Genomic DNA, 24523 nt, shown 5'->3' on the forward strand with positions numbered 1-24523 from the left:
TGGAACTTGGAACCCTCGTAGTTACACATTTCCACCAGTTGACACACTAGAGACGTATATATTATTTTCTTTATATCCCAATATAATATTAAAAGAATTTAGGGTGTAGTTTGTAGAAAACACAGCATAAGTATCACTGTATCAGAAATTACTAATTAGGTCCGTTCTGGAAATTGTATTATTTAACATTACGTACCTATAAATGTACACAGTACACTAGTAACAATGTAACATAAATCTTAACTGTTGTCATTTCATAGAAAATATAAACTTTCCAAGTTATATTCCAAATAAGTAATAAATAAATAATAATAATCACTATTCACTATAATAGTGTAATACTACTAATTAGTAATTACAATATGTCTATATAGTAAAATACTAATCATTAGTATATACTATAATAATATGTTTATAGTATAGTAATCACGGTAGATTAATCTACCGTGATAGTAATAAATACAATAATATACATACCTACAATCGTCGGTAGATTTACCTCAGTCGCGGTTCTCAGAAATATCAATGCAAATAATATACAGTTCATAAATCACATAAATCATAATAGGAAAATTCGTAAATAACTTTTTACAAATAACTTTCATTTTAACAAAATAACTAAGTTAAGTTACAATTATTTATAAAAATAAATAACTTAGTTACTAATTAAGTTATTTTCTATATTCTATTTTTTTTTTAACTAGTTAAGTTAAAAGTTATCAAAAAAAGTAACTTTTAACTTTTTAACTAGTTACTGCCCAGCTTTGAATATACATGTAACTTGCTAGAAATTTTAACTATCGTAAAAAAATTCACATACAAATACAGATCTCTCACCATCAAGTTTCATAATAAGTCAATTCACTCTAATTGTTAAACTAACAGAGCTAAACATGATCTGCTGAGCGTAAATTTCCCATGTTACTTACGCACTTAAAGACAGAGACAACCAATATCTGTGTAGCGTTCTCTCAAATAAGGCAGTACTTTAATATTATGTTAGGTATATCCCAATAAAATTTAATGAAAACCTTAATTGTTATATTCTCGAATATGCCACCAGATCCGTAGAACTATTATGTTTACTTGTTTGAAACAATCAGTAATTCCAAGTATTCATAATATGATTCAATGAATTATTTTATATTTTCACACATTAAAAATTGTATAGTTGACGCCACGTTACAAGAATATTCTGAGAGTCTGATCACAAGGTTTATTTGTATTTAGTTGTATATCTAAAGTATAAAATCAATAGAAAATATTCATTTTTGCATTTTTTTCTCCTTCTAATTATTATTTCTACCAAAAACTTAATGATCCTCACTTAAAAAAAAAAAAAAATTAAATGCATATTTAGTGAATATTTTAGTGATTTCAAGCGCATATTTCGATACTTTTTAATGCATGAACTTCCGGGCCCTAATAATAACTAATAAAAGAAAGGAACATTATTTGGTTTGAAATAATCAATGAGTAAAACTATAGTATTGTTTTTTTTATGATAATAGTTTATTTTATCATGTATATATGACTACAATATAATAGTACATTAATTAAATATAACAAGTTCATCAATAATGATTATATATTTTCTTCTTACATTATAATTTATAGTTAATAATTTTTAATACATTAATTAAATCTATATAAACCTAAAATAAAAAATACATTGTGCATACATTGATTAATGAATTCCAGAACAGTATCATTTATTTAAATAGCATAAAAAATATGGTAATTTAATTTCAATCATACTATAAAGTTTTCTGTTTATTCTACCCTACAATTAAATTCATCAAATTTAAGTTATTATTATATTTTTTTTCTTGTATACTTTATTAATATACAACAATGATATGAAATCAATTTTTAGTGAATTAAAGCCTGAATCTAAAAAGAAAGAAAGACGAAAAGATGATAAATCAATATTAAAAGGAGAAAATACAAGTACGACTGATGAAGAACTAATGGATTCTCAACGTAAGTCATATTTTTGATTTTGTTATTAGTTATTACTATAAAAACTTGTTTTTAAATAAGTAGTTTTTTCTTGAAAAAAAAAAAATTACGACATATTTATTTTACAATATTTTTTATGTTTATGAACAAAATAATAACTTGGAAATTTTGATCCACATTGTCTGCATGGGTAATATTGAATTGAAGAATTATTTTTTTTATCTGATTTATTATCAATCATATTTATATTTAAGTGTCTATTAATATGTTTTTCATAGCAATACTTACTTTTAAATGGATGATTGCAATATTCACAGTTATATGACTGTTTTAGTGTTGATCTCCTTTCATCACCTTTATAGTTTTCATTAAGAACTCTATAAAACTGAACTGGTCCATCACAACTTGCTATATCCAAAATTATATTTTCTTTGCGAATTGGTGGCTTGAAATTTGATTCTTCTGATATTTTTAGTGTTCTATTTTCATTTGGCTGCTGTATTACTGATGTATCTACAAATGATGGTAGCTTTGCAATTGGTTTTATTATATTTTGATCTTGAGTTACTAAAAATTGTCGACACATATCTGATACTTGTGGCATGTGAAGAGTGTGTGTAGCTAAAAGAACTGAATGTATATTTTCATTGTTTATTTTAAGCACTCCTGTATAAATGTATGACAATATTATTGAAAAAGTATCCTCATTAATGTTAGGAAAAAATACTTTATTTGTTTCACAATTTTGTAATGATTTAAAATAACCACTGTACTGTGCAAGAAGTTCTCGATGAGATATAAAAGCACGAAATCTGTTATTTGAAGACATAACATAGATAGTTATATCAGGTGCCATAAAACGGTACATGATTGTTGGTAGTATCGTAATGAAACTGAAATAATGATTGTTGTTAAAATATTCATCTGTGGTAAAGTCTGTGGGGCCCCTATTGGTTGACGAGAGGCTCTCTCTAGCAGCTTTTCCGGTCCGTTTAATTTTAATACCACTCATAACTGTTTCTCGTTCTGGCAATATTTACTACCTCGTTATCCATGTACCCTCTTGTTTATCTTGTTTTCCCATGAGTATTTCTTTAACCTTTAATTAATTAGGGTATTCAAATTATATTCTATCAGTATTTAAAAATAAATATTAGATAACATGATATGTTAAATACAACAGAAAAAAAAGATTTCTTGAACATACAATAATTAAATTATATATTATATTATTTAAATAGTACAAAGCAATTTACAAAAGTTAAAAATGTTTGTTGAATAACGCACATACATAAATATTAAATGTTTTATTTCTTAGTATTATGAAATGCATCCAAGCATATTTAATGTTTATTTTAAACATCATTTTTATACAATTGTTTTATTATTTCATTATTACATTTTATTATTTCACTAGGGTAAAAAAAAAAAAAAAATTCTAATGTTTCCAATTTCTAATCTATATTTAAATGTTTTATTAATTTATTTTACATTATTTATTGAGTTTATATAAGTGTTACAGTATTAATTAATAGTTTCTAAGAATAAAAGTTTTCTAAGACTCAAGGGATTAAAAACAACATTACTAACTTAATTAATTAGTTAAGAGAATAATATGCATTAAAATTATTTTAGCTTTTTGCATATCAGCAAAAATGTTAAATACCTATTAAATTAAATTGGCAAACTGTGAAAATGAAAAATTATTTACTCAACAATTTATACTCTTCAATTAGCTTTATACCCTCTGGAATATGAGAAGTCTGTTCAATTATGCACTGCTAACACAAATGTTTATACGGTTGGGGGAATAGTATTTCCTACTCTAGGGAATTTATTTATGCTGCTTTATTTACTACATCAAATTAACATTAAAAAGTGAATTGCTTTTTATTTATGTATTTTATATTTTTAAGTTTTTAATGATAAAAAAATATAGAAATTAAAGATAAGAAATAATATATTTCAAACCACACTCTGTTACACTCATACAAGAGTAATTTCAGATAGTAGGTTTCTGCACATGGCAGTAGCAATTGGTATAGTTAACATGCGTTATTTGAGGTAATTTGTTTTATATACACTATTTATGTATTAATAATGTAATTTAGAACTCCTGGGCCTAAAATTTTGAAAAAAAAAATAATACATTTTTAAGTACAATAAGTTGAAATATTTAAATATAAGTACTAACTTATTATTATTAGGTATACAATATTGATAATATATTATTATATTATTACATGGAAAATATTAAGATTCAAATAAGATTTCATAAGATTTCATTTGTTGTGTAGTGAGAAAATTTCTTTGTAAATACTAGTACAATATAATATATTGGTTTTTCTAGTTAGCATACCTTTCAAAAAGTTGAGATGACCCCTAAATTACACAATCATAGTACAAAATGTTTTTTTCATTAATTACTTCTTTATCCCTAATAGCAATATGTATTTGATAGGTATGTTTATTGTCTGTGGTAATACAAAATTAATAATATTTTAGTATAAGACTAATAATTTTATTATTATTTCTTAAAACTTTTTCTAATGTAGGAAAATGTATTATTAGCCGCATGGACAAGCAGACGTTGTCTTTGCACTGTTGTTATTGGCGATGATCGTTTGGTCAAATTTTATTCTTGCAATATCATATTTATGAAATTATTGTTGGTGTAATATTATGCTGACTGTTGGATGTGGCGAAATAAAAATTACAAAAATTCTAATTTTTTTTATATTTCCTTGAAACATCCCTAACACTATACTCGGCGCGGAATAAGAACATGACCAGGCGGCGGACCGATTAGCGTTCGTTACGCGCAACCAATTTCTCATTGGTTCCCCAAACATCTGTTCACAGTTATACAGCACTGTTCAAAATGTGAACCGCATACACTGTGTTGTTTTATAAACACGTGCACGTCTCTGTTGACACATGAGGCGCTCCATATACAAAGCCGGTAATTGCCACTATGGTGGGCGGTGCGGTGGAGGAAGTTGTTTTGAATGCGCGACTGGTCATGTTCTTATTCCGCGACGAGTATAAGAACACTATTTTTAAAATGTTGTAAAAGTTCTATGGGGAGATCTAACAACCACATCTCCACTTCCTTGTGGAATACACCCTTGTCTACAAGTTAAAACCACCTAACTATGATTTTGCTGAGACTTGCAATAAAGCAATTTTTGACCGTGGCCAACTAAAAAAAGAAACCAGAAAACCAGTTTATTGAAGGGTTGTTCGGTGTTTCTATTATTTAAGGAAGAGTATAGATGGTTCTTGAATGTACCACTTAGATCAAATTATATTTTTTTTTGCATCGGAATTCGCATATGTTTTTGATTGCTAGTTAAGTCAATTTTTTTTTTCTTCAGCCTTTGTAAGGAATGTTAAATGTTCATACTCAAAAAATAATAAAAAATACTTTTTATACTTTCTTTGGCCCGTAGAATTTCATCATTGCCTGTAACACTAAAACATATTTCTGATTTAAATAAATTGTCATTTAAACACGTAATATGTCAGTATGCAATCGTTTTCCAATATCAACATAAGTTTGAATGTGAAAATTAAATATGTAAAACCCAATCATTATTTGTTTATTGTGTTAATTTTAAATAAAGACATGTTTGTTTCACATTTTTTTGAAATAGCTTTTATATAACTTGTGATATAGACTTGGATTTTATCTTTTCATAAGGTTTTAATTATGATTGTTGCATTTAAAATAGTTCTTAATAACTAACCGTTCTAAATTATAAACACTAAGTATAATTTCTATAAAACTACGACTTGATTTGTAGTTTTTGGTATACAAATTTAAATAGTTTTTAAAATTAATAACCATATTATAAATATTACACTGATAAGCATAAAAATATTAATTTCTCATTATTTGTCAAATTAATTAAATAAAACACAATATACTAAATACAACCATCCATACATTTATTTTACTAGTGGCATATGATTATAGATGAAACTGGGTCAAAAGGAGATGTACCTAAAGGTATGTGTGCGGTTTGTAAAGCAGAAAATGTAGCATGTCCCAGGACTCTAAATCCATCAGATGCAGCACAATATGGTGTGAAGCCAGAAGATATTATTCCTGGTTCTAGGGTTTGTAATACTTGCCGTTGTAAAGTGGTTCGATCCCAAAATCGCCGTGTAATATATTGTCCATTACCATCCTGCCCAACTGTTCAGACCAATAATAGAAGACCAGTTAAAAGATTGCGCCCTTTACCTGCTAAATGGAATACTGCTCAAGATATCATTGCTTCAGAATTTCGTAAGTTAATTGTTTATAATTGTTTTATTATTTAAATTAAAACATTTTTATTTTATTTAGAAATTGGTCCAACAACAACAAAATGTTGTTCAGCTTGTTTTAATCGTATTCAAAGACGATTAATGGCACTTGGAGTAGTAGGAACATCAAACAATATTAGTACTGATACTTTAGATGGCTGGACCGATGAGGAGACTAATGCATTAAAGAAAGGAATTCGAGAACATGGTACCCGATGGAGTGAAATAAGTAAATTAGTTGGACAAAATAAAAGCCACTATCAGTGCAAAGAGTTTTATTTTAGCTTCAGAAAAAAACTAGGTTTAGACCTTTTGGTACAAGAGTTTAAAAAGGTAAAATTTATAATTTTTATTAAATTCTAAATAAAAATAAAAAAAAAACTAAAAAAAACTTTATCAATTCTTTTAGACAAATGGTAGTGAACAAAAGCCTGCTCTAACAGATGAAGAAGAGTCAGGTTCAAGTACTTCTAGCTGTGATGAGACTAACCTTGTTTTGTGTGACAGTGATACTCAAAGTGCACCTTCACCAACAAACACTTTACCACAAGTATCTCCTCCACGTGATACAACAAGTCCGCCACAAGCAAAATTGACTGCTAAAGAGTCTCGTGATAGTGAAAACTCTATTCGATCTACTGCTGTTAAAGAAGATTATGATAGTTCAGCTACTGAAACTGCAGATGAAGGAACTGGAGGTACAGCTGAAAATGAGTCTAATGTGTTGCAACATTCCAATAATGAATCTGAGAAAAAAGAAAAGATTGTAACTGATTTAAGTGTGTCAGATATTTTATCTGATGTAATTGAAAAACAATTTACAAAAGAACTTCCTAACCGAGAGGTAAAATATCTTAACATTTTTATCATATATTTTTTTTTTTTTTTGCCGATTATTCTTATTTGTGTCTTTTTCTATATTTGTAGAAGGAGAATGGATCTATGCCTACCATATCATCCATACTTTTAGATCCTGAATATCCTATTAAAGATAGAAATACAGGATCTAGCAATAATGAAAACAAACAACAGTCAATGGCTACAATATCAGTGGTTCCTCCATCCCCTCGGGAATTACACAACAAAGATGGTTTAGTAGTAGTTCAAGTACAATCTTCGAAAATGTCTGAAGTTAGAGTTCCCGAAGGTGTAACTCTTGATTTAAGTATCAAAAGACCCAGAGAAGGAGACTCTTATTCTGATCCTCCACCAATTAGACATGCACAACCTCCACCACCACCTGGTGCAATGTACAGAACTCCTCCTACACAGATTCATGAAACAAATACGTTTTATTCTCCACAGGTAACTTAGTTTTATAATTTGTATAAACCTTATTATATTGTAATGTATTTCAGTATGCTGAATTGGGACGAAGTGGCAAGCAAGGTGAAATATATTGGACAAAAATATCACCAACAAGTAATCATGTCATGGTCCATCCATCGCAGTCTGTTCCTCATGTAACTGTAAAACAAACATCGCACATAAAATTACCCAATAAGGTTTGATTATTAGAATTTGTACTTTTTATTTACTTAAAGTTGGTTAAACTATTTTTATTTATCTATTTTAATAGGTAACATCGCCTCAATTATCTGTAGCAAACGTTGTTTCATCAAAGTTATCTCCTAACATATTGAATAACTCAAAAGCTACTGGATCCATCATGCATGGTACACCTGTCTCAGCTGCAACATTATACATGCCACCACAATCTAATCGTTATTCTCAGCCTTCACAAGCTCCTGGTGGTTCTATTACTCAAGGCACTCCTGTTCACCAACGTATGTTGCACAATTCAAATCAAAATATGAATGCAGATTATTATCAAAAACGCAATCCTCAGCCTCAATATCAATCAAGACAGCCTCATTATAGTGAGCAACGACAAATTATTATGAATGACTATATTACTTCACAGCAAATGCATTCTAATGTTGCTGCTCAATTTCCTCGAGTTCAAAAACCTCCAGTTACTAGTCCGATGTACTATCAACCAACTCGTCAAGGTGTAATACAACGTCATAACACGGCTCCTAAAGCAGCATCTCCACAAACTTATCCTCCAGGCCATGAAGCATTAGGATCTTTGGTTGATGTTGCAATAAGACAGCCCAGCTTACCTGTGCCTTTAAATCATTCTGAAGATAGACACAGAGAACAAGATCGTTATGTAAGAAGTTCTCCAGTACCTAAACCGCATATGTACAGAGAACAACAAAGACACGAGCATATGCAAAGAGAACGTGAAATAGCTGTACAAAGGGAGCGTGAAATGCAAGCAGTTGCGCAAATTAGAGAACAGCAGCAAAGAGATCAGTATATTAGAGATAAGCAAATGATGCATCATCGGCTTACTCCTGAACAACATTCAAGAATGGTCGCTGCTTCGTTTCAGCAGCAGCAGCAGCAGCAGCAACAACAACAACAACAACAACGGCAGCAAGAACAACCAAGAGTAATGCAAATACCTTCTACTGTCTCTTCATTTCAACAATCAAGATCAAATACTCCAGTATCTAGGCATCAAGAACCATCATCCAATATACAAAAGTATAACTAATTTCTGGTTTTATGAGAACTGATATGATGCAATTATATATATTATTTGAATGTCTAACAAGTACATTTTTTTTTTAGTCGAGATAATACTGGTAATGGTAGAGTTTCAAGACAAGGGACAGAAACTCATCAGTTAACTCAACAGTTAACCGCAGCTAATTTAATTGACGCCATTATCACACATCAAATAAATCAGAGTAATGATGGAACTGGACATCCTCCTAATGCTGTTCCAGTCACTAATCAGACACACGTTCAGCAACAACGAGCTGGTGATAAGTTATTTCAAGTAAGTTTCAAAATAAATGTATTTACTATGTTAGTATCTTAAACTTAAATAATTTATTTACATTTTATATTCTATAGGCATTCCCAGAAGCAAATGAAAAACAAAATTTAAAACCACGAGCCAGTCCAGAAATGAGTCGTCCAGGAGAACCATATCCACCTGAACATCCTTTTAAAGAATATCCCTTTAATAATATGTTAGCTGCAGGTTTTGAGCCTCATACTTGGAAGCTTCGCCGAGCTTTACAACAGAAAGAATTTGAACAACAAATGAAAGATGACAACAGTCGAGTTCGCTTTTATCCAACACAAGCGGATATACCTTTATCGCCTTTAGACTATGTTAAAAATCGGATTGTTGAAGTAATGCGTACTTCAGACGATGACAACAAAAATGAACAGGCTTACACTTATCCATTTTCAGCTGCAATCAATATGTCTGCATCGGCTACACAAAAAAATAATGAATCATCTGATCCAAATGGTGGTGGTGGTGGATCTATGTTAACAGCCCAATATGAGCCGATGTCTGATGAGGATTAGTTCTTCCATAACACAGGGTACATATGTGTTTAAAAAGATTTTTATGTTTAAAAATCTAGTCTAGTTTGTTTTTATTTTTTACTTGTTAACCCAATTTAACATTAATAATCATACAAAATATTTCTACTACAAAACTTATTACTGTTTTGCTTGTTAAGTAAGTGTATCATCGTCTACATTACATTTTATATTTGTTGTATAAAATGTACTTATGAAATAAGTATTTGCGTATAACTTTTTCATTTAACTATCATAATAGTCTATAAATGGTTACTAATTCTTGGGACACAATAGTAATTAATTAAAAACCAACCATTTATATTCTGTAAAACTAAAATATTTGATTGGTTGACACAACGCATAATTATTGTCTTATTAAAATTTATAATATGCTGAAAAAGTAAATTTATTATACAGCTCATTTGTTATTATTTAATAAATTTAACCTAATAGTACAATTATTTGTACTAATATTTGTTTGTTATATGTGTCTTTTCGAAATAATTTTGTGTGTATTTTATAACTTCCTATGCTTATAAATTATATTTTTTTTTTAAAGACTACCCATGAAATACCAACTGCACTTAGATTTGAGTGTCTGAATTTATTTTTTTTGAATAATTTACACAATGCCCAAATTAATAATTGTTTTGGTATGATAAGTGGAATTGTTTGTATTGTAATATTTTACAAAATTATAAATACTTTATTTTTTTTTTAATTGTATATTATTGATAAATTTCTATTTTTTTAGTTTCATAAACTAAAAATATTACATTTTTATTCTTGATTATATGATATATTTTATCATCAAACCATTCCTCGAAGTTAGGAAGTTGAATATAATATATACCATCCGCAATGATAGATCAATGTTAATTTAATTAAGTACATATTTTAATATTAAATAAATTAAATTAAGATCCATTTTACTACAAAATAAATGCAAATTTTGTGTTAAGTCTAAACATTATCTTTTCTTAATTACTTAAACGTAGAATCATTTGATTTGTTATTGAAAAACAATCGATCATGTAGTGCATATAAAAAAAATTATGTTCCAAATAATAATGTTTTGTGTCAACTGTTTAATTTATTCAACAATATTAATCGGTTATCATAAAATAGTTAATTTTTCACTAACTGAAAACTGTTTTTTTTTTTAATATTTAGGCTTTTATTTGTATGTATGGTAAAACAATTATAACTTTCGATGTAAATTAATCTTATAACATGTAAATTCCCTCCATTTTTTTTTTTTAGGTATCAAAATGTAAATAATAGGTTAAACAAAAATATTACTTTTATAAGCATTTTATTTATTTTTTATCATTTTTTTTTTTATTGTTGAACATTTGTAAGTAATGGTGTAATTGTATAAATTGCAATATTTTTAGTTTGAATTAACAATATTTGTATTGTGTAAATGTAGTAATCATACAAGTTGGAGGACATATAAGTTATAAAAAAAACCTAACAGTTGTGATAAATATATTGATAGGTATTTGTTATCCAAATGATTTAATAAATGTGATGAAACAAAACAAATTTTCATGCTTTTTTAATACATTTAATTTTCTTATTTATTTTATAATTTCTTTATGTAATTTTATTTAACACGTTCATGTCTGGGGTTAAAATTGTGTGTTCTTGTTATAACCCAAAGTCTAAATATTAATTAGTGAATACAATTTTACAAACAAAAATATAAATTTCTGAATCCAGAAAATTACCAAACTTGGGTGTTGTACATGCGTTTATAGTAGATCATAGAAATAATTATACACATATTGTTTTTTTTCATAATTAATAATAGTGTAAAATTCTATTTTTACAAAACAACATTTAACTATCTAAGTAACCTTTAAAAAAATGTAACTTTAAAAGAGTCAATTTTCTTAGTAAATTAATTTTAACTAATGTTTAATGGGTCTGGGTCAAAATCCCAACGTATCAAATATCGAAAAATCAACATTTTTACAGTTTTAAATCCTAATAGTTCAAAAAATCGACAGTTTAAAATCTACTATATCAACAAGCATAATATTATTATTTACATGTTATATTCATTATTCAACAATTAAATTTAAAAACAAACAAGTTTACATTGTATTATAATTTTGTGAATCATTATTTAATAATTTAATTTAATAACATAAAAAAATATATATTACAGTCAATCTGGGTGACTAAAGTGATTTTAGCATTATTTTTGTTATTCTGAACTGAAAAAAATCAGATATCTGCAAAAAAATTGGATTCACAGTCCACAGATGTGTATAATATAATATTATATTTCATACATAGTTGCGGCCTGCAATTGGAATATAATAATATCAGGATCTATCTATAGAATTATAAAAAAATGGAGGAATAATAATCTTGTGGGGTCATAGGCTACTAGACCCCCCCCCCTGTACAGTCCAGATGTCCGCTTATTATATCCATAGATAAATAGATAATACAATTCACTATAGATCTAAGACAATAATATAGTATACACTGTACACTTATACCATATAACTACAATATAGTAATACACTATACACTATATAGACATACAGTATAGTTATGAATGTTGTGATAAAAATAACAATAAATATAAATTTGTTTCAAGGGATGTCTTGGCTGGACCCCTCTCCCCATGACAACTTGAACAATTATGGTTAGGGGGCTGGGAATGCCCAAATATAAAACATACAATTTTCTTTTAAACTCAATCCTGTTATTCTGTATAACAGAGGTAATATAATATAGGTAAGTACTAAGTAGTAAGAAAGTCTTCACAACAAAACTTTAGTTAGGTATGCCTAATGCCATGACAAAATATATATTTTTATAAATTCAGAAGTATGCATTTAAATGCACTAATTTTTAATTTAAGCACTCAAAATATGCGTATTATAAAAAAATTTAAAAATCAACACTTGGATGTCGGTTGAAAAAAAATCTGCTCCAAATTCCGATGCAAAATGTTTTTCTTTCGGCTATGTTTAATGTGAAATATGAATAATATTGTTTATCGTAATGGTATACGGTATACTCATCAAATACAAAAACACAAAATAGAACGGACGAACATGTGTGTTAAGAAAACGCTACACCTGCATGTGTTGTCTCCGTCTTACAAATGTAAAACGGGGGCCTATAGAAAGTAAGAAAATGTATGTAAAGAAACTATAAATCTATAATTAAAATAAATAAAAGGAAAATTTTAGAGAATAATTGTGTTATACAAAAATGTTTGTTCAGAAAATATAAAAAATTATTGTGATGGAACATTTAAATGAGATAATATTAAATGTTAAACGTAAATTATCAGAAAAGTATTACATTCAAAAAAATAGCACAGATAAAACTGGGTTACCCAAGCCCCCCCCCCCCAATTAGTTGCGCCTATGAACTTGTTATATTCGTATTCGGTATTTACAGTGATTTATTATAACACTATACAAGGGGGTCTTCAGGTCAATTTCATGGGGGGGTGGGGGGGGGCAAACAAATTTTAGCTTAAAATATTGTTTCTAACAATTTACCAAAATGTATTTATCTATTAGCAAAACAGAACATTTCATGATCATTCCCCCCTCACCAGGGACGCGCCTGCCACTATAATGTATAACTATAGTTACGAAATACGAGTATACGAACTAATGAGTAATGAAACGATCGAGACGGATTTAACACGTCACGCGGATGTGGCGTCCTCTCGAAATCAGTTTACTGAAACGTCAGCACTCTCCCTCCACTCTGACCTCAAAACCCCAACCATTCATTCTCTTGCCTTGCCGCCTACTGTTATAAACAGTGGCCCCGAAGTTTTTAAAATGTGGTCTGGCAATTTTAAAACTTCCCGGCCCCAATATCTTAATTATTTAATATAGAGGTATCCTAATACACATTTATTCATAATCATGGTTTAAATATACTCATATTAAAGTTATGAAGTAAATAAAATATGGCCGGCCGGCCACATTTTTTAAAAAAGAGGTCTGGCCATGGCCCGACGATACCATGGACTTCGACGCCACTGGTTATAAACCATTTCACAAAAACAAATCCAACCATTAGAATCCCCTAATATCAAACATGCCTAATCTTTTCTTACACTTCCCGATAACCCGCCATGCCGTTTAAAGCAAATGGTCCCTGGACCTCGTCAACATTTAAAAAAAACCTAGAATAAATTCTGAAGTAGGGTTATTAATGGACCCACCTTCTATCATGCAGTCCAGTTCAATCTCAAAAATGTGCAAACTATTTAAAATGTTTAAAATGTTCAAGTTTTAAAGTTGAGACTGGAAAAGTTAATACAAGATTCTTCAAATTAACCGTAATTATAAGACATTTTAGTTTCAAATTTGAGCAAAATTAGATATTTTAACAAATAATACAATTGTAGTTATTTCATTTTAGGATTTTTGATATTAACGTAAAGCTATAATAGTGTAATACAGTCGCACGTGACACTTGTGAATTGCATTCGATTATTCTATTGCAAAATAAACATTATTCAGTGTCACGTGACGCGTATGCATTATAAAATGCTTACAAACAGTACAATACATACTATGTGCCCCTTCCTATGGCGCTTAGCCTATATTACTTTACTAGGCTCGCGTAAGTAGTTTCAATTCTGCTTACATGGTGTGATTTATTAAAGGCCGCCTGAGATATTATGGCGCACTGGAAAAATTGCTGATATTTATTGTGGGCATCAACCTAACCATGTTTTATTAAATTATATGATTTCATAATTGACTTGATATTATTCGAAAAAAATTTTCTTTTATCATTTTTTAAAGTGTAAGCAGTGCTTGCAATGCTATTTTCCACAATACATCCTTACAACAATACCTACTCTAGTCATGATATGAATACTTTATTATGCTAAAATTTGCTTGTGTTAAATTCAGTTAGAAATAAAACCAAACTTAACTATAAAATATATAGAATATATTAAGTACAAACCTCAAACAAAAATTATTATTTTGTCATGAAAGGTAATTAATCATACATTTTTAAGTATTTCTAAACAGTGTAACATGTTAATTTATTGTTTCAAATGAATGAATTTTAATACAGTTAATATAATTTGTACACATTGCCGCCAGAATTTCAAAAATAAAATTAATTCTGCTTAATTAACGGTGTTATCAAATGGATTTTAAATGTTTATTGTACAAAAAACCAAATAACTCGAACCATTTATAAAATGATGAATTACATACATAGAAAAAAATATATTAGCTAATTGTTAACCTAACTGCTTAACATACATAATCCAAAAGGAAGTAAAACCTTAGCAGTCTTATATACAATAAATAAATTTATAAATTATTCCATTTTTAAAGTTCATCTTTTTCAGCATCTCCAGCAGGTGGAGGAGGAACACCACCAGTACTAGCGTATAATTTTGATATGATTGGGTTGACAACACTCTCCAATTCGGTTTTTTGTGTTTTGTATTGTTCGGGGTCAGCATCTTGATTTTCATCTAACCATTTGATCTTAGCATCAATAATTTCTTCCATTTTCGTTTTTTCAGCATCTGACAACTAAACACAGAAAAAATTATACATGAGAAAAGATTTAAAAAGATCAATAAAAAAAAATTATCCTTACCTTGCCACCCAATTTTTCTTTATCACCAATTTGATTCTTTAATGAGTATGCATACGATTCTAGATCATTTCTAGATTCTACACGTTCCTTCAATTTTTTGTCATCATCAGCAAACTTCTCAGCTTCCTTGATCATACGTTCTATGTCATCTGGAGTTAACCTATTTTGATCATTGGTAATGACAATCTTTTCTCGGTTACCAGTTCCTTTGTCTTCTGCACTAACTTGCAGAATACCATTAGCATCAATTTCAAATGTAACTTCAATTTGTGGAACTCCTCTGGGTGCTGGTGGTATTCCAGTAAGATCGAATTTTCCAAGAAGATGATTATCTTTGGTCATTGGTCGTTCACCTTCAAATACTTGAATAGTTACAGTGTTTTGATTGTCAGCAGCAGTGGAGAAAATTTGACTTTTCTTTGTCGGTATAACTGTGTTACGTGGAATCAATTTAGTCATAACTCCGCCAACTGTTTCAATACCCATAGTTAAAGGATTTACATCCAAAAGAATGATTGCATCTGTATCTTGTTCACCCGACAAAACACCAGCTTGAACAGCAGCACCATAAGCTACAGCTTCATCTGGATTAATACCACGTGATGGTTCCTTTCCATTAAAATATTCTTTAACCAGCTGTTGTACTTTAGGGATTCTAGTACTACCACCCACCAATACAATCTCATCAATATCTTTTTTGTTCATATCAGCATCTTCCATAACTTTTTGAACAGGCTTCATGGTAGATCTAAACAAATCCATGTTAAGTTCTTCAAATTTGGCACGAGTAAGAGTCTCAGAGAAATCATCTCCTTCGAAGAAACTTTCAATTTCAATGCGCACTTGATGACTGGCAGAAAGACCACGCTTGGCCTTTTCGACTTCACGTCTCAATTTTTGAACAGCTCGGTTATCTTTTCTGATGTCCTTACCCTTCTTCTTCTTATACAACTTAATGAAATGATCCATTACTCTTTGATCAAAATCTTCTCCACCCAAATGAGTATCTCCATTTGTAGACACTACTTCGAAGACACCATTATCAATTGTCAACAATGATACATCAAAGGTACCACCGCCCAAATCGAATACAAGAACATTTTTTTCTCCTTCTCTTTTATCTAAACCGTATGCTATAGCTGCAGCTGTTGGTTCATTTATGATTCTCATGACTGTAAGACCAGCAATAGCTCCTGCATCTTTTGTAGCTTGACGCTGACCATCATTGAAATAAGCGGGTACAGTGACGACTGCATGTGTTACAGTTTTTCCCAAGTAGGCTTCAGCAGTTTCTTTCATCTTGGCTAATACCATAGCAGAAATTTCTTCAGGTGCAAACACTTTGGATGTACCTTCAATAGTTTCAACTTCAATGTGAGGTTTAGTATTTTTTTCAACAACCTAAAAAAAAAACAACATAAAATATGAATACTAAGTTATAGTAAATAGATAAAAATATAATCAATTACCTTGAATGGGAAGAATTTAACATCATGTTGAACATTGACATCAGACCAATCACGACCAATTAATCGCTTAGCATCAAATACTGTATTTTCAGGATTTGTAGTAAGCTGATTTTTAGCCGCATCACCAATAAGACGTTCACCTTCTTTGGTGAATGCAACATATGATGGAGTAATTCTGTTACCTTGGTCATTGGCAATAATTTCTACTCGTCCATTTTTATATACTCCAACACTAAAAATTAATTATTAAATACATTAGGACTGTTCAAATTGTGAAAAATTATATTGGCATTTAAAGAATATCAATTTTATACACAAAAATGAATGCCAGAGTTTAAAGAGAGTTCAATTTTCCAATTTAAAAGACAAAAATATAGTAATAAATAAATACTGGGTGATTCACTTATCAAACAACACTCATTACTTCAAAATTAGTAAATTTTTTAGATAGTATTTTTTTGCATAGTTTCAAGTCACTTGTAAAACAACGTTTTTATTAAACAATTATATTTTTAAATATTATTTATGCTTATATTCAGTTTTGATGAGCGGAGAAGTGGACAAACATTTTGTGGGGTAACCCCGTACCACTCCACTACACTCATCAAAACTGAATATTTATAACTCAAAAACTACTCGCCCCAAATTCGATTTTCATGTATTAAAATGTTAAGAAAAATATTCTGCTTTGGAATACAAAATTAAAACCCTATGTTGTCATCCAAAAAAGTAACATCTTAAAAAATTATAAGCATGAATAATATTCAAAAATATTATTTTTTAATAAAAATGTTTTTTTTACTTCAAACTATGTAAAAATATATATATATTTTCAAAAATATTTACACTTTTTGAAATATTGAGTGTTTGATAAAACAATCACCCACTATAAAATAATATATAAATACTAACAAGCAGTACCTATCTAGATTTTAAGAATTTCAACAATATTTTTACATTAAAATAACACCAAGAATAAATAAAATACAGACTAGGAAGGTATAACCTATTAATATTCAACTGTAAAAAATACCTTACTACCTATAAGTACCTAATTATTAGGTAATAGAAAAAAAATTTTTACTCCAAATTTAAATTATTACTATTCACCTAGCTAATACATATTAAATGAAAATTTAGAATTGAGAACATAAAAATCTTAAAAATAAAAAATAATCCAATTCCATGTTTTCCTAATGCGCCACCTGTACAATATTTTTGATGATGTCACAGATTTATTTCAGGTTAAGTGTTCAAATAAAAGTTAGACACATATTCAAAAATAGAACTAATTTATTATAGATGGCATAAAACTATGAATTACTAGTGATAACTAAATAATAATCCCTATTAATTAAATATTTAATTATTTATTAACCTAGCATATGGTTTGATAGCAAAGTTATAGAAATGTTTATTTCATGTATTAGCAAACAATAATATGTGAATTGTTATAGGATTGCAGATAAATCAAAAGGGTATTAATATAAATAGATTAATTTTATTTAACATAAGTAAACAAATTAATGAGTTATAATTACCATGAATACGTTGTGCCTAAATCAATTCCAATAACAGTACCGAGTTCATCTTTGGATTTTGATCCTTCCTTAGACACAATAGGGCTGACCAAGAATAACAGTGCCCAAAAAGCACAAATGGACTTTCGGTGGTCCATGCCCAGGTTTGGATGTCTGTTGAAAAAAAAAAACAGTTAGGTATCGTTTCAATCCACTACCTATTTACAATAATATATTATCAAAGTTAATTACGTTATTCGAAGAATACCGAGAGATATTTTACAGCAAACTAAATATATTTACCAATACTATGACAGCAAATCGAATTGAATTACGACGGGGGGTTTAACGAAATAAAAGTTAAACTGTGTGTCGAACTGTAACCGGAATCGCGTTGTTGATGACGATGACGAAGTGCAAGCAGTCTGACGGTAATAAGAAAAAGGAATAACCGAACACTAACGCAATACAAACAAGAATGAGAAATGAAACACCGGAAAACTGACGAATTGGTGCCTTCGTTTCATATCTATATACAGTTATACAGACATGTGGGCTGTTGTTATTGGTCGGCCACCAATCACTTGTCTCCTTCTCATTGGTCCACGTCCGATGACGGAGAGGCGTAAAAAAAAAAATTTTCCAAAATCTGACATAACCTCAACGACTTGTATACCGCTAGTATCGGCCCGTTACGCGGTATACGGTAACCTCTTATCAAATTATTACTATTATTATTATAGTTATGGCCTATTATTCTAAGACCGTGGTTATGGCGTTATGCTTATGATATTGGCGTGTGATAAATGTTTTCGTTGTCCGTATAAGTGGAAATAAAATTTAACCCTTGCCCTTCACGAATCCGTTCGTGTTGCCCGCCAAGGTGAAGCTTCGATTTTCTTCGCCTACACAGCTCGTCTCTACCCGGTTGTGTCGAACAATTGTAAATAATTTACTTTTGCAACCACAATACTAAACATGGCGTTCACGATTTCTTTCCACAAGTCTTCGGTCTTAACGGTAACTACTAAGTTATTTCACTCCAATGTCACACCCTGATACTACTAAATTCAAAGATTAGATATATATATATATACACATCAATATTAGATGGGCGATACCTGTCATCTATTGATGAATGTCTTAAAACACCCATGTCACTGTCATTTATATCTATTACTATGTATTTAATCCATACCAATGGAGCTGTTGTATTTCTAGCAACATATTTTTTTAAATTATATAATTTTTTCAGAGCACTGTAAAAATACTTAAGAGATCATTAAACACAACTCGAGTATTGGCTAATAAACAGGTAAACTATGGTTTATATTATAACTAATAAAAATTAATTTTACTGTCCACTGTATTATTTTCTATGTGTAGATGACTGTTAGAGATGCACTGAATTCAGCAATGGATGATGAAATGGAACGCGATGAAAGGGTTTTCATTTTAGGTGAAGAAGTAGCAATGTATGATGGTGCTTATAAAGTTTCTAGGGGATTGTACAAAAAATATGGGGAAAAACGTGTGATTGATACTCCAATTACAGAAATTGGATTTGCTGGAATTGCTGTTGGAGCAGCAATGGTAATACATTTAATTTAAGCTATAATTTCTACAACTTTAATAATCCATTCTTTTATGTAGAAATTATTATGTTTTATATTGGAAAGTTCATTATTTATCTATTTTATTGTTTTTAGGCTGGCTTAAGACCAATTTGTGAGTTCATGACATTCAACTTTTCATTGCAAGCCATTGACCATGTCATTAATTCTGCTGCAAAAACTTTTTACATGTCTGCTGGCATGGTAATTAAATTAATAATTTTGTAATAAGCAAATTACTGAATATTATTATTATTCTAATAGGGTGCAACACCCAAGCCCGGATTCAAATAATTTTGGTCCAAAAGCCAAACAATTTTAGGAGCCCACTTACATAATCAAAATATTTTGTGACCCACAAATAAATATATTTTAAAGACAACAAAAATGTTGATATTATGACATTAATAATATACGTCTTTAGTACTTATGTTTGTAAACAAAACACCAACATAAAAACGTTAATGCTCCCCATGATTATAATGTTATTGCAACACCCAGATAGTACCAATTGTCAAGTTATATGAGTATATGACTTCAACTGCCGACTGTACATCCTTTCGTACAAAAACAACGTAAATAAAATTTGTTTGGCTCCAAAGGCCCACTATTGTTTGTTATCTATTGTGGGCCCAGGGCCATGACACCCCTTCATCTGGGCTTGGTTTCACTGTTTGTTTTCTTTCTTTGACTCATGTTCAACAAAGACAAGACACATCCAAAACTAAATTGTTTTTTAAATTATCCTAGTGTAAAATCATATATCTAAAAATTGTAGAGAATAACACTGTTGAGAGTTTGGCATATAATTTTATCTAAATAAAGCCCCAACAAAACCCCAATCAAAACTTTCAAAATTCAACTTTATAATATGTGTTAATTATTTTACATTAAGATAATTCAAAATCCATAAAAAAAAATGTTGCATGTATGCATTTTGTCCATGTTGGGCGTATTTCAGAGAGAGAAAACCAATAGTGAGTTGATACCTTAAGGTGTTACATACTAGTTTGAATTAGTCTATTTTATTTGAAAAATTAAATTTTAGGTAAATGTACCAATTGTGTTTAGAGGACCAAATGGAGCAGCAGCTGGTGTGGCTGCTCAACATTCTCAATGTTTCGGAGCTTGGTACAGTCAATGTCCAGGTTTAAAAGTAAATCAATTCATTAATATCAATTCCTGTTTGCCTAGATAACTATTTATTCAGTGTCTTTGAAACTGGGTATATACTAATATACATAATATTAGTTATAAATAGTTGTATATTATATTATAATTTATAATACAAGTAATTTGTAACTTTAGGTTATCTCTCCGTACAATTCTGAGGACGCTAGAGGATTGTTAAAGGCAGCAATCCGAGATCCAGATCCAGTTGTGTTTTTAGAAAATGAATTATTATATGGTAATCAATATCCAATTACAGATGAAGTATTAGACAAAGATTTTGTACTACCCATTGGAAAAGCAAAGATTGAAAGAAAGGGTAAAACTAAATTATTATGTTTTTTTTTGTTGGAATTAATATTATCTGTTTTAATTTTATTTAAAGGTGACCATATCACATTTGTGGCACACTCCAAAGGAGTTGAATTAGCTTTGGACGCAGCTAAAGAATTATCTTCAGTTGGGATTGAGGCAGAAGTTATAAATTTACGTTCATTAAGACCACTTGATATTAATACGATTATACAGTCAGTGGTTCGAACAAATCATATTATATCTATAGAACAAGGATGGCCATATGCTGGTATTGGGTCAGAGATAGCTGCTCAAATTATGGAGAGTAAGATATAATACTACTATTATCATGTTTATATATTTTTGAATTTATTTGAACAAAATATTGTTTATTTATTTCAGGTGAGGCTTTCTATCACTTAGATGCACCAGTTATAAGAGTGACTGGTGCAGATGTTCCAATGCCATACACCAAATCATTGGAAATTGCTGCATTGCCTCAAACAAATAATATAGTTGATGCTGCTAAAAAGTTATTAGGTGTTTAAATCTTAATGTAACAAAAAAAATCTGATTTAATATCTAGGTGCAATTTGGCCTACTCAATTTAATTGAAAATAAAACTGTAGGACCAATAATTAAATTCCATATATGTTTTGAATTAAAATCTGTGTTAATGTTTTTTTGTTATTTTAATTTGTTAAAACATAAAATAAAACAAAATTAGGTAACAGTTTTATTAATTATTATAATTTTTTTAGTATTGTATTTAAATCATGGTGACATTGTACCTGATTTCCACGCACTACTGTGAGCATAATATTATAAAAATAAGAAATATATTCTTTAAGATATTTAGATATCTCAAGACACTTGATATCGCGCTTCATAGACATAATGTATAATATTTTATCTCAATTTACTAAAATCTATAAATTTATTGTAAATCGTTATTAATAAAATAAGACATTGTTTCAATTATCATTATTTATTCAGTATAACAAGTATATTATCTTGGAATTATATCCACCATACTTGTTATATTATTTTTGACAGTCTTTAGTTTGCACTGGTTTTGATTTTATTAAATTTGTTGCCTGTAGATCACCACTAATGGCAATGTAACAAAAGGCACCTCCGTCAGCTGGCTTCGGTTGGTCTGACAGAAACTCATTAACATCAAACTGTGTGGGTACAGTTAATGGATAATCGGCTTTTAACTTTTCCATAGCATTTCCTAAATTTTCCAGTGGCCCATCAGGTGGAGGATGTTCAAACGGTCCGGTGAGTCGCAAATCGTATAAGTAGCCCAGTAGTGCCATCATATAATCGTTCCGCACACCTTTCATTTGTGAACACGCGATATCCATGCGTACACCGCACAACTTCTGTAACCATTTCGCCACTCTGGTCTTGTCTTGTACAGTAGTCATTAGGGCGGCATAAGGTCGAGCGATATGAAGGAGATACTGAAATTCCCAATCAAGTAATGAACTAAACAGTTCTTTTTTATTCTTATTGGTCTTTGGCCCGTCCTTTTTGACATTTGTATCTTCGGCCAACTTGTCTTTATCTTCTTGAGACATGTTTGTTGTATCTATAACTACCTCGGGATCGTCACCATCTTCTTCTTCTTCTTCTTCAGGACATTTGTCGTGTATGCTACAAATTGATGGGTTAATATCTTCGTCCTTTAACATTTCTTCCCACATGTTATCGGCTTCCCACGTAGCCAATGGAATAGTAGGTATTGTAAAACTTTCTGGTGATTTCAGAGGACCAATAGGGGGAATCGACTTAAATACACCATACATTTCATCATTGAGAATAGACAAAATCATGTTGAAAAGATATCTGTTGCGTTTAACTTTAAAGAACTCCGTTGCATATTCTGCCGCGTATAGTTTCCTGATCCAAGGTATAACCTTCTCTTTATCTTTTTCTTTGCTCAAGTTGGGTGCAAACTTCTTTAACATTGCAGTATAATATACAAATTCGATGTTGATTGAATCGTCATTTGCAACGCAGACAACTTTATCCATCATCTGATTTCCAAACATCGACGATTGGCGACTCATCCCAGATCGAGTACTAGATCTATCGTTGCTCTCAGAGTCTTTTTCAGAAGACATCTTGATATATTTTTACTCAAAAATAAAAAATAAATGTATAAACTATGAGTAGTGGATTATTTAAAAGTTTTTATTTTAATAGTTGTGAAATAAAAAACACACAAACAATCATAGCTGAATTTTATAAATACACTAGATAATTGTTTGGTTAGTTATATAAAGCCAGTATATAAAAATATGTTAAGCCGTTTATAATTATAAAATATACAAATATTTTTTATTAAATAAAAAAACACATTAATCTATTGGAAAGGAAAACATTCAAAATTCAAAATCATGAATTATTATTTTTATTTTTATTTATTTTTTTTTTATCCTGTATACAAAATGTCTACCAGAATGAGTACTTCAATTTCAACATACAGTAGGTAGCAAGGCCGTATATGAGGGGGGGTTTTAGGGGTTCAACCCCCCTCCGAAATATTTTACAACTAATAAATTTAATTTATATAAGTAACTTAATTATAATAATTTACCATGTGGCCATTTGGGTAGGTACCTACTACCTACCTAACAATATAATCAGTAATAACTATGTTTGATGGTGATTTCTATAATATAGGTAATATATTATTATTATATTATACAAAGATAAATCATACAAGATTAAAGACATTTTGTCGACAGACGAAACGTCTATAAATGCTTAATATGTTTTCGAACAATAAATTATCGATCGTATTGTCAATTGTCATTTTATCTCGAAAAACTCCATGATATTGTCCCTATAGTGTCAGTACACAGTTATAGCACTATTAATAATTTTATCGTGAACATTAAATAAGTATACCAGTTCAAATATTTTAGTAGAAATTAGTATCAGTTTTGTGCGCACTGTGTAAGTGTAACCCTATAAAATTTCTGTATAATTTTTTATTTGATTATTTTAATAAAATGTCAAATCGTAAGCGTAATAATTCCCTTACAAATTATTTTTGTAAAAAAATAAAAACATCGAGAACGAAACAAGTACAGTTCTACATCGACCGCAATATTACAGATACACTAACTACACGGAATCTAAAATG

General features: G+C 29.6%; 3 protein-coding genes across 5 annotated transcripts in view; 2 read left to right on the forward strand and 1 right to left on the reverse strand.

Annotated features, from left to right (window-relative positions):
- LOC100162838 overlaps positions 1-10510 on the forward strand; it is a 22951-nt gene extending 12441 nt beyond the window's left edge. For both annotated transcript variants that reach the window (XM_008186162.3, XM_001952168.5), the window contains exons 13-21: positions 1877-1983; positions 5942-6256; positions 6317-6609; positions 6686-7120; positions 7204-7581; positions 7635-7781; positions 7856-8832; positions 8920-9130; positions 9208-10510. In XM_008186162.3, coding sequence (XP_008184384.1) covers positions 1877-1983; positions 5942-6256; positions 6317-6609; positions 6686-7120; positions 7204-7581; positions 7635-7781; positions 7856-8832; positions 8920-9130; positions 9208-9672 — 3328 coding nt within the window. In that variant the 3' untranslated portion in view covers positions 9673-10510. The remainder of the gene's footprint in view (positions 1-1876; positions 1984-5941; positions 6257-6316; positions 6610-6685; positions 7121-7203; positions 7582-7634; positions 7782-7855; positions 8833-8919; positions 9131-9207) is intronic.
- Positions 10511-14690: 4180 nt separating this feature from the next.
- On the reverse strand, positions 14691-18796 carry Hsc70-3 (heat shock protein cognate 3). Of its 2 annotated transcripts, none has more exons than NM_001162948.1 (5): positions 18590-18792; positions 18308-18460; positions 16767-16998; positions 15298-16698; positions 14691-15230 (listed from the first exon to the last, which is right to left on the reverse strand). In NM_001162948.1, exons 2-5 carry the CDS (start codon positions 18442-18444, stop codon positions 15021-15023), a joined length of 1980 nt encoding a protein of 659 aa, NP_001156420.1. In that variant the 5' UTR covers positions 18445-18460; positions 18590-18792; the 3' UTR covers positions 14691-15020. The 2 variants fall into 2 exon arrangements, with proteins under 2 accessions (NP_001156420.1, XP_008184380.1); XM_008186158.3 differs by having other exon boundaries at positions 14699-15230; positions 18539-18796.
- Positions 18797-19072: 276 nt separating this feature from the next.
- Positions 19073-22341, forward strand: LOC100164251 (pyruvate dehydrogenase E1 component subunit beta, mitochondrial). The gene is made up of 8 exons (XM_001948521.4): positions 19073-19306; positions 19542-19601; positions 19673-19879; positions 19996-20103; positions 20948-21055; positions 21208-21388; positions 21455-21688; positions 21766-22341. The coding sequence occupies exons 1-8, from the start codon at positions 19265-19267 to the stop codon at positions 21909-21911; spliced, it is 1086 nt and encodes a 361-aa protein (XP_001948556.2). The 5' UTR covers positions 19073-19264; the 3' UTR covers positions 21912-22341.
- The last annotated feature ends 2182 nt before the right edge of the window (positions 22342-24523 follow it).

Source organism: Acyrthosiphon pisum, chromosome A3 (assembly GCF_005508785.2).
Source record: "Acyrthosiphon pisum isolate AL4f chromosome A3, pea_aphid_22Mar2018_4r6ur, whole genome shotgun sequence".
Classification (NCBI taxonomy): Eukaryota; Metazoa; Arthropoda; class Insecta; order Hemiptera; family Aphididae; genus Acyrthosiphon; species Acyrthosiphon pisum.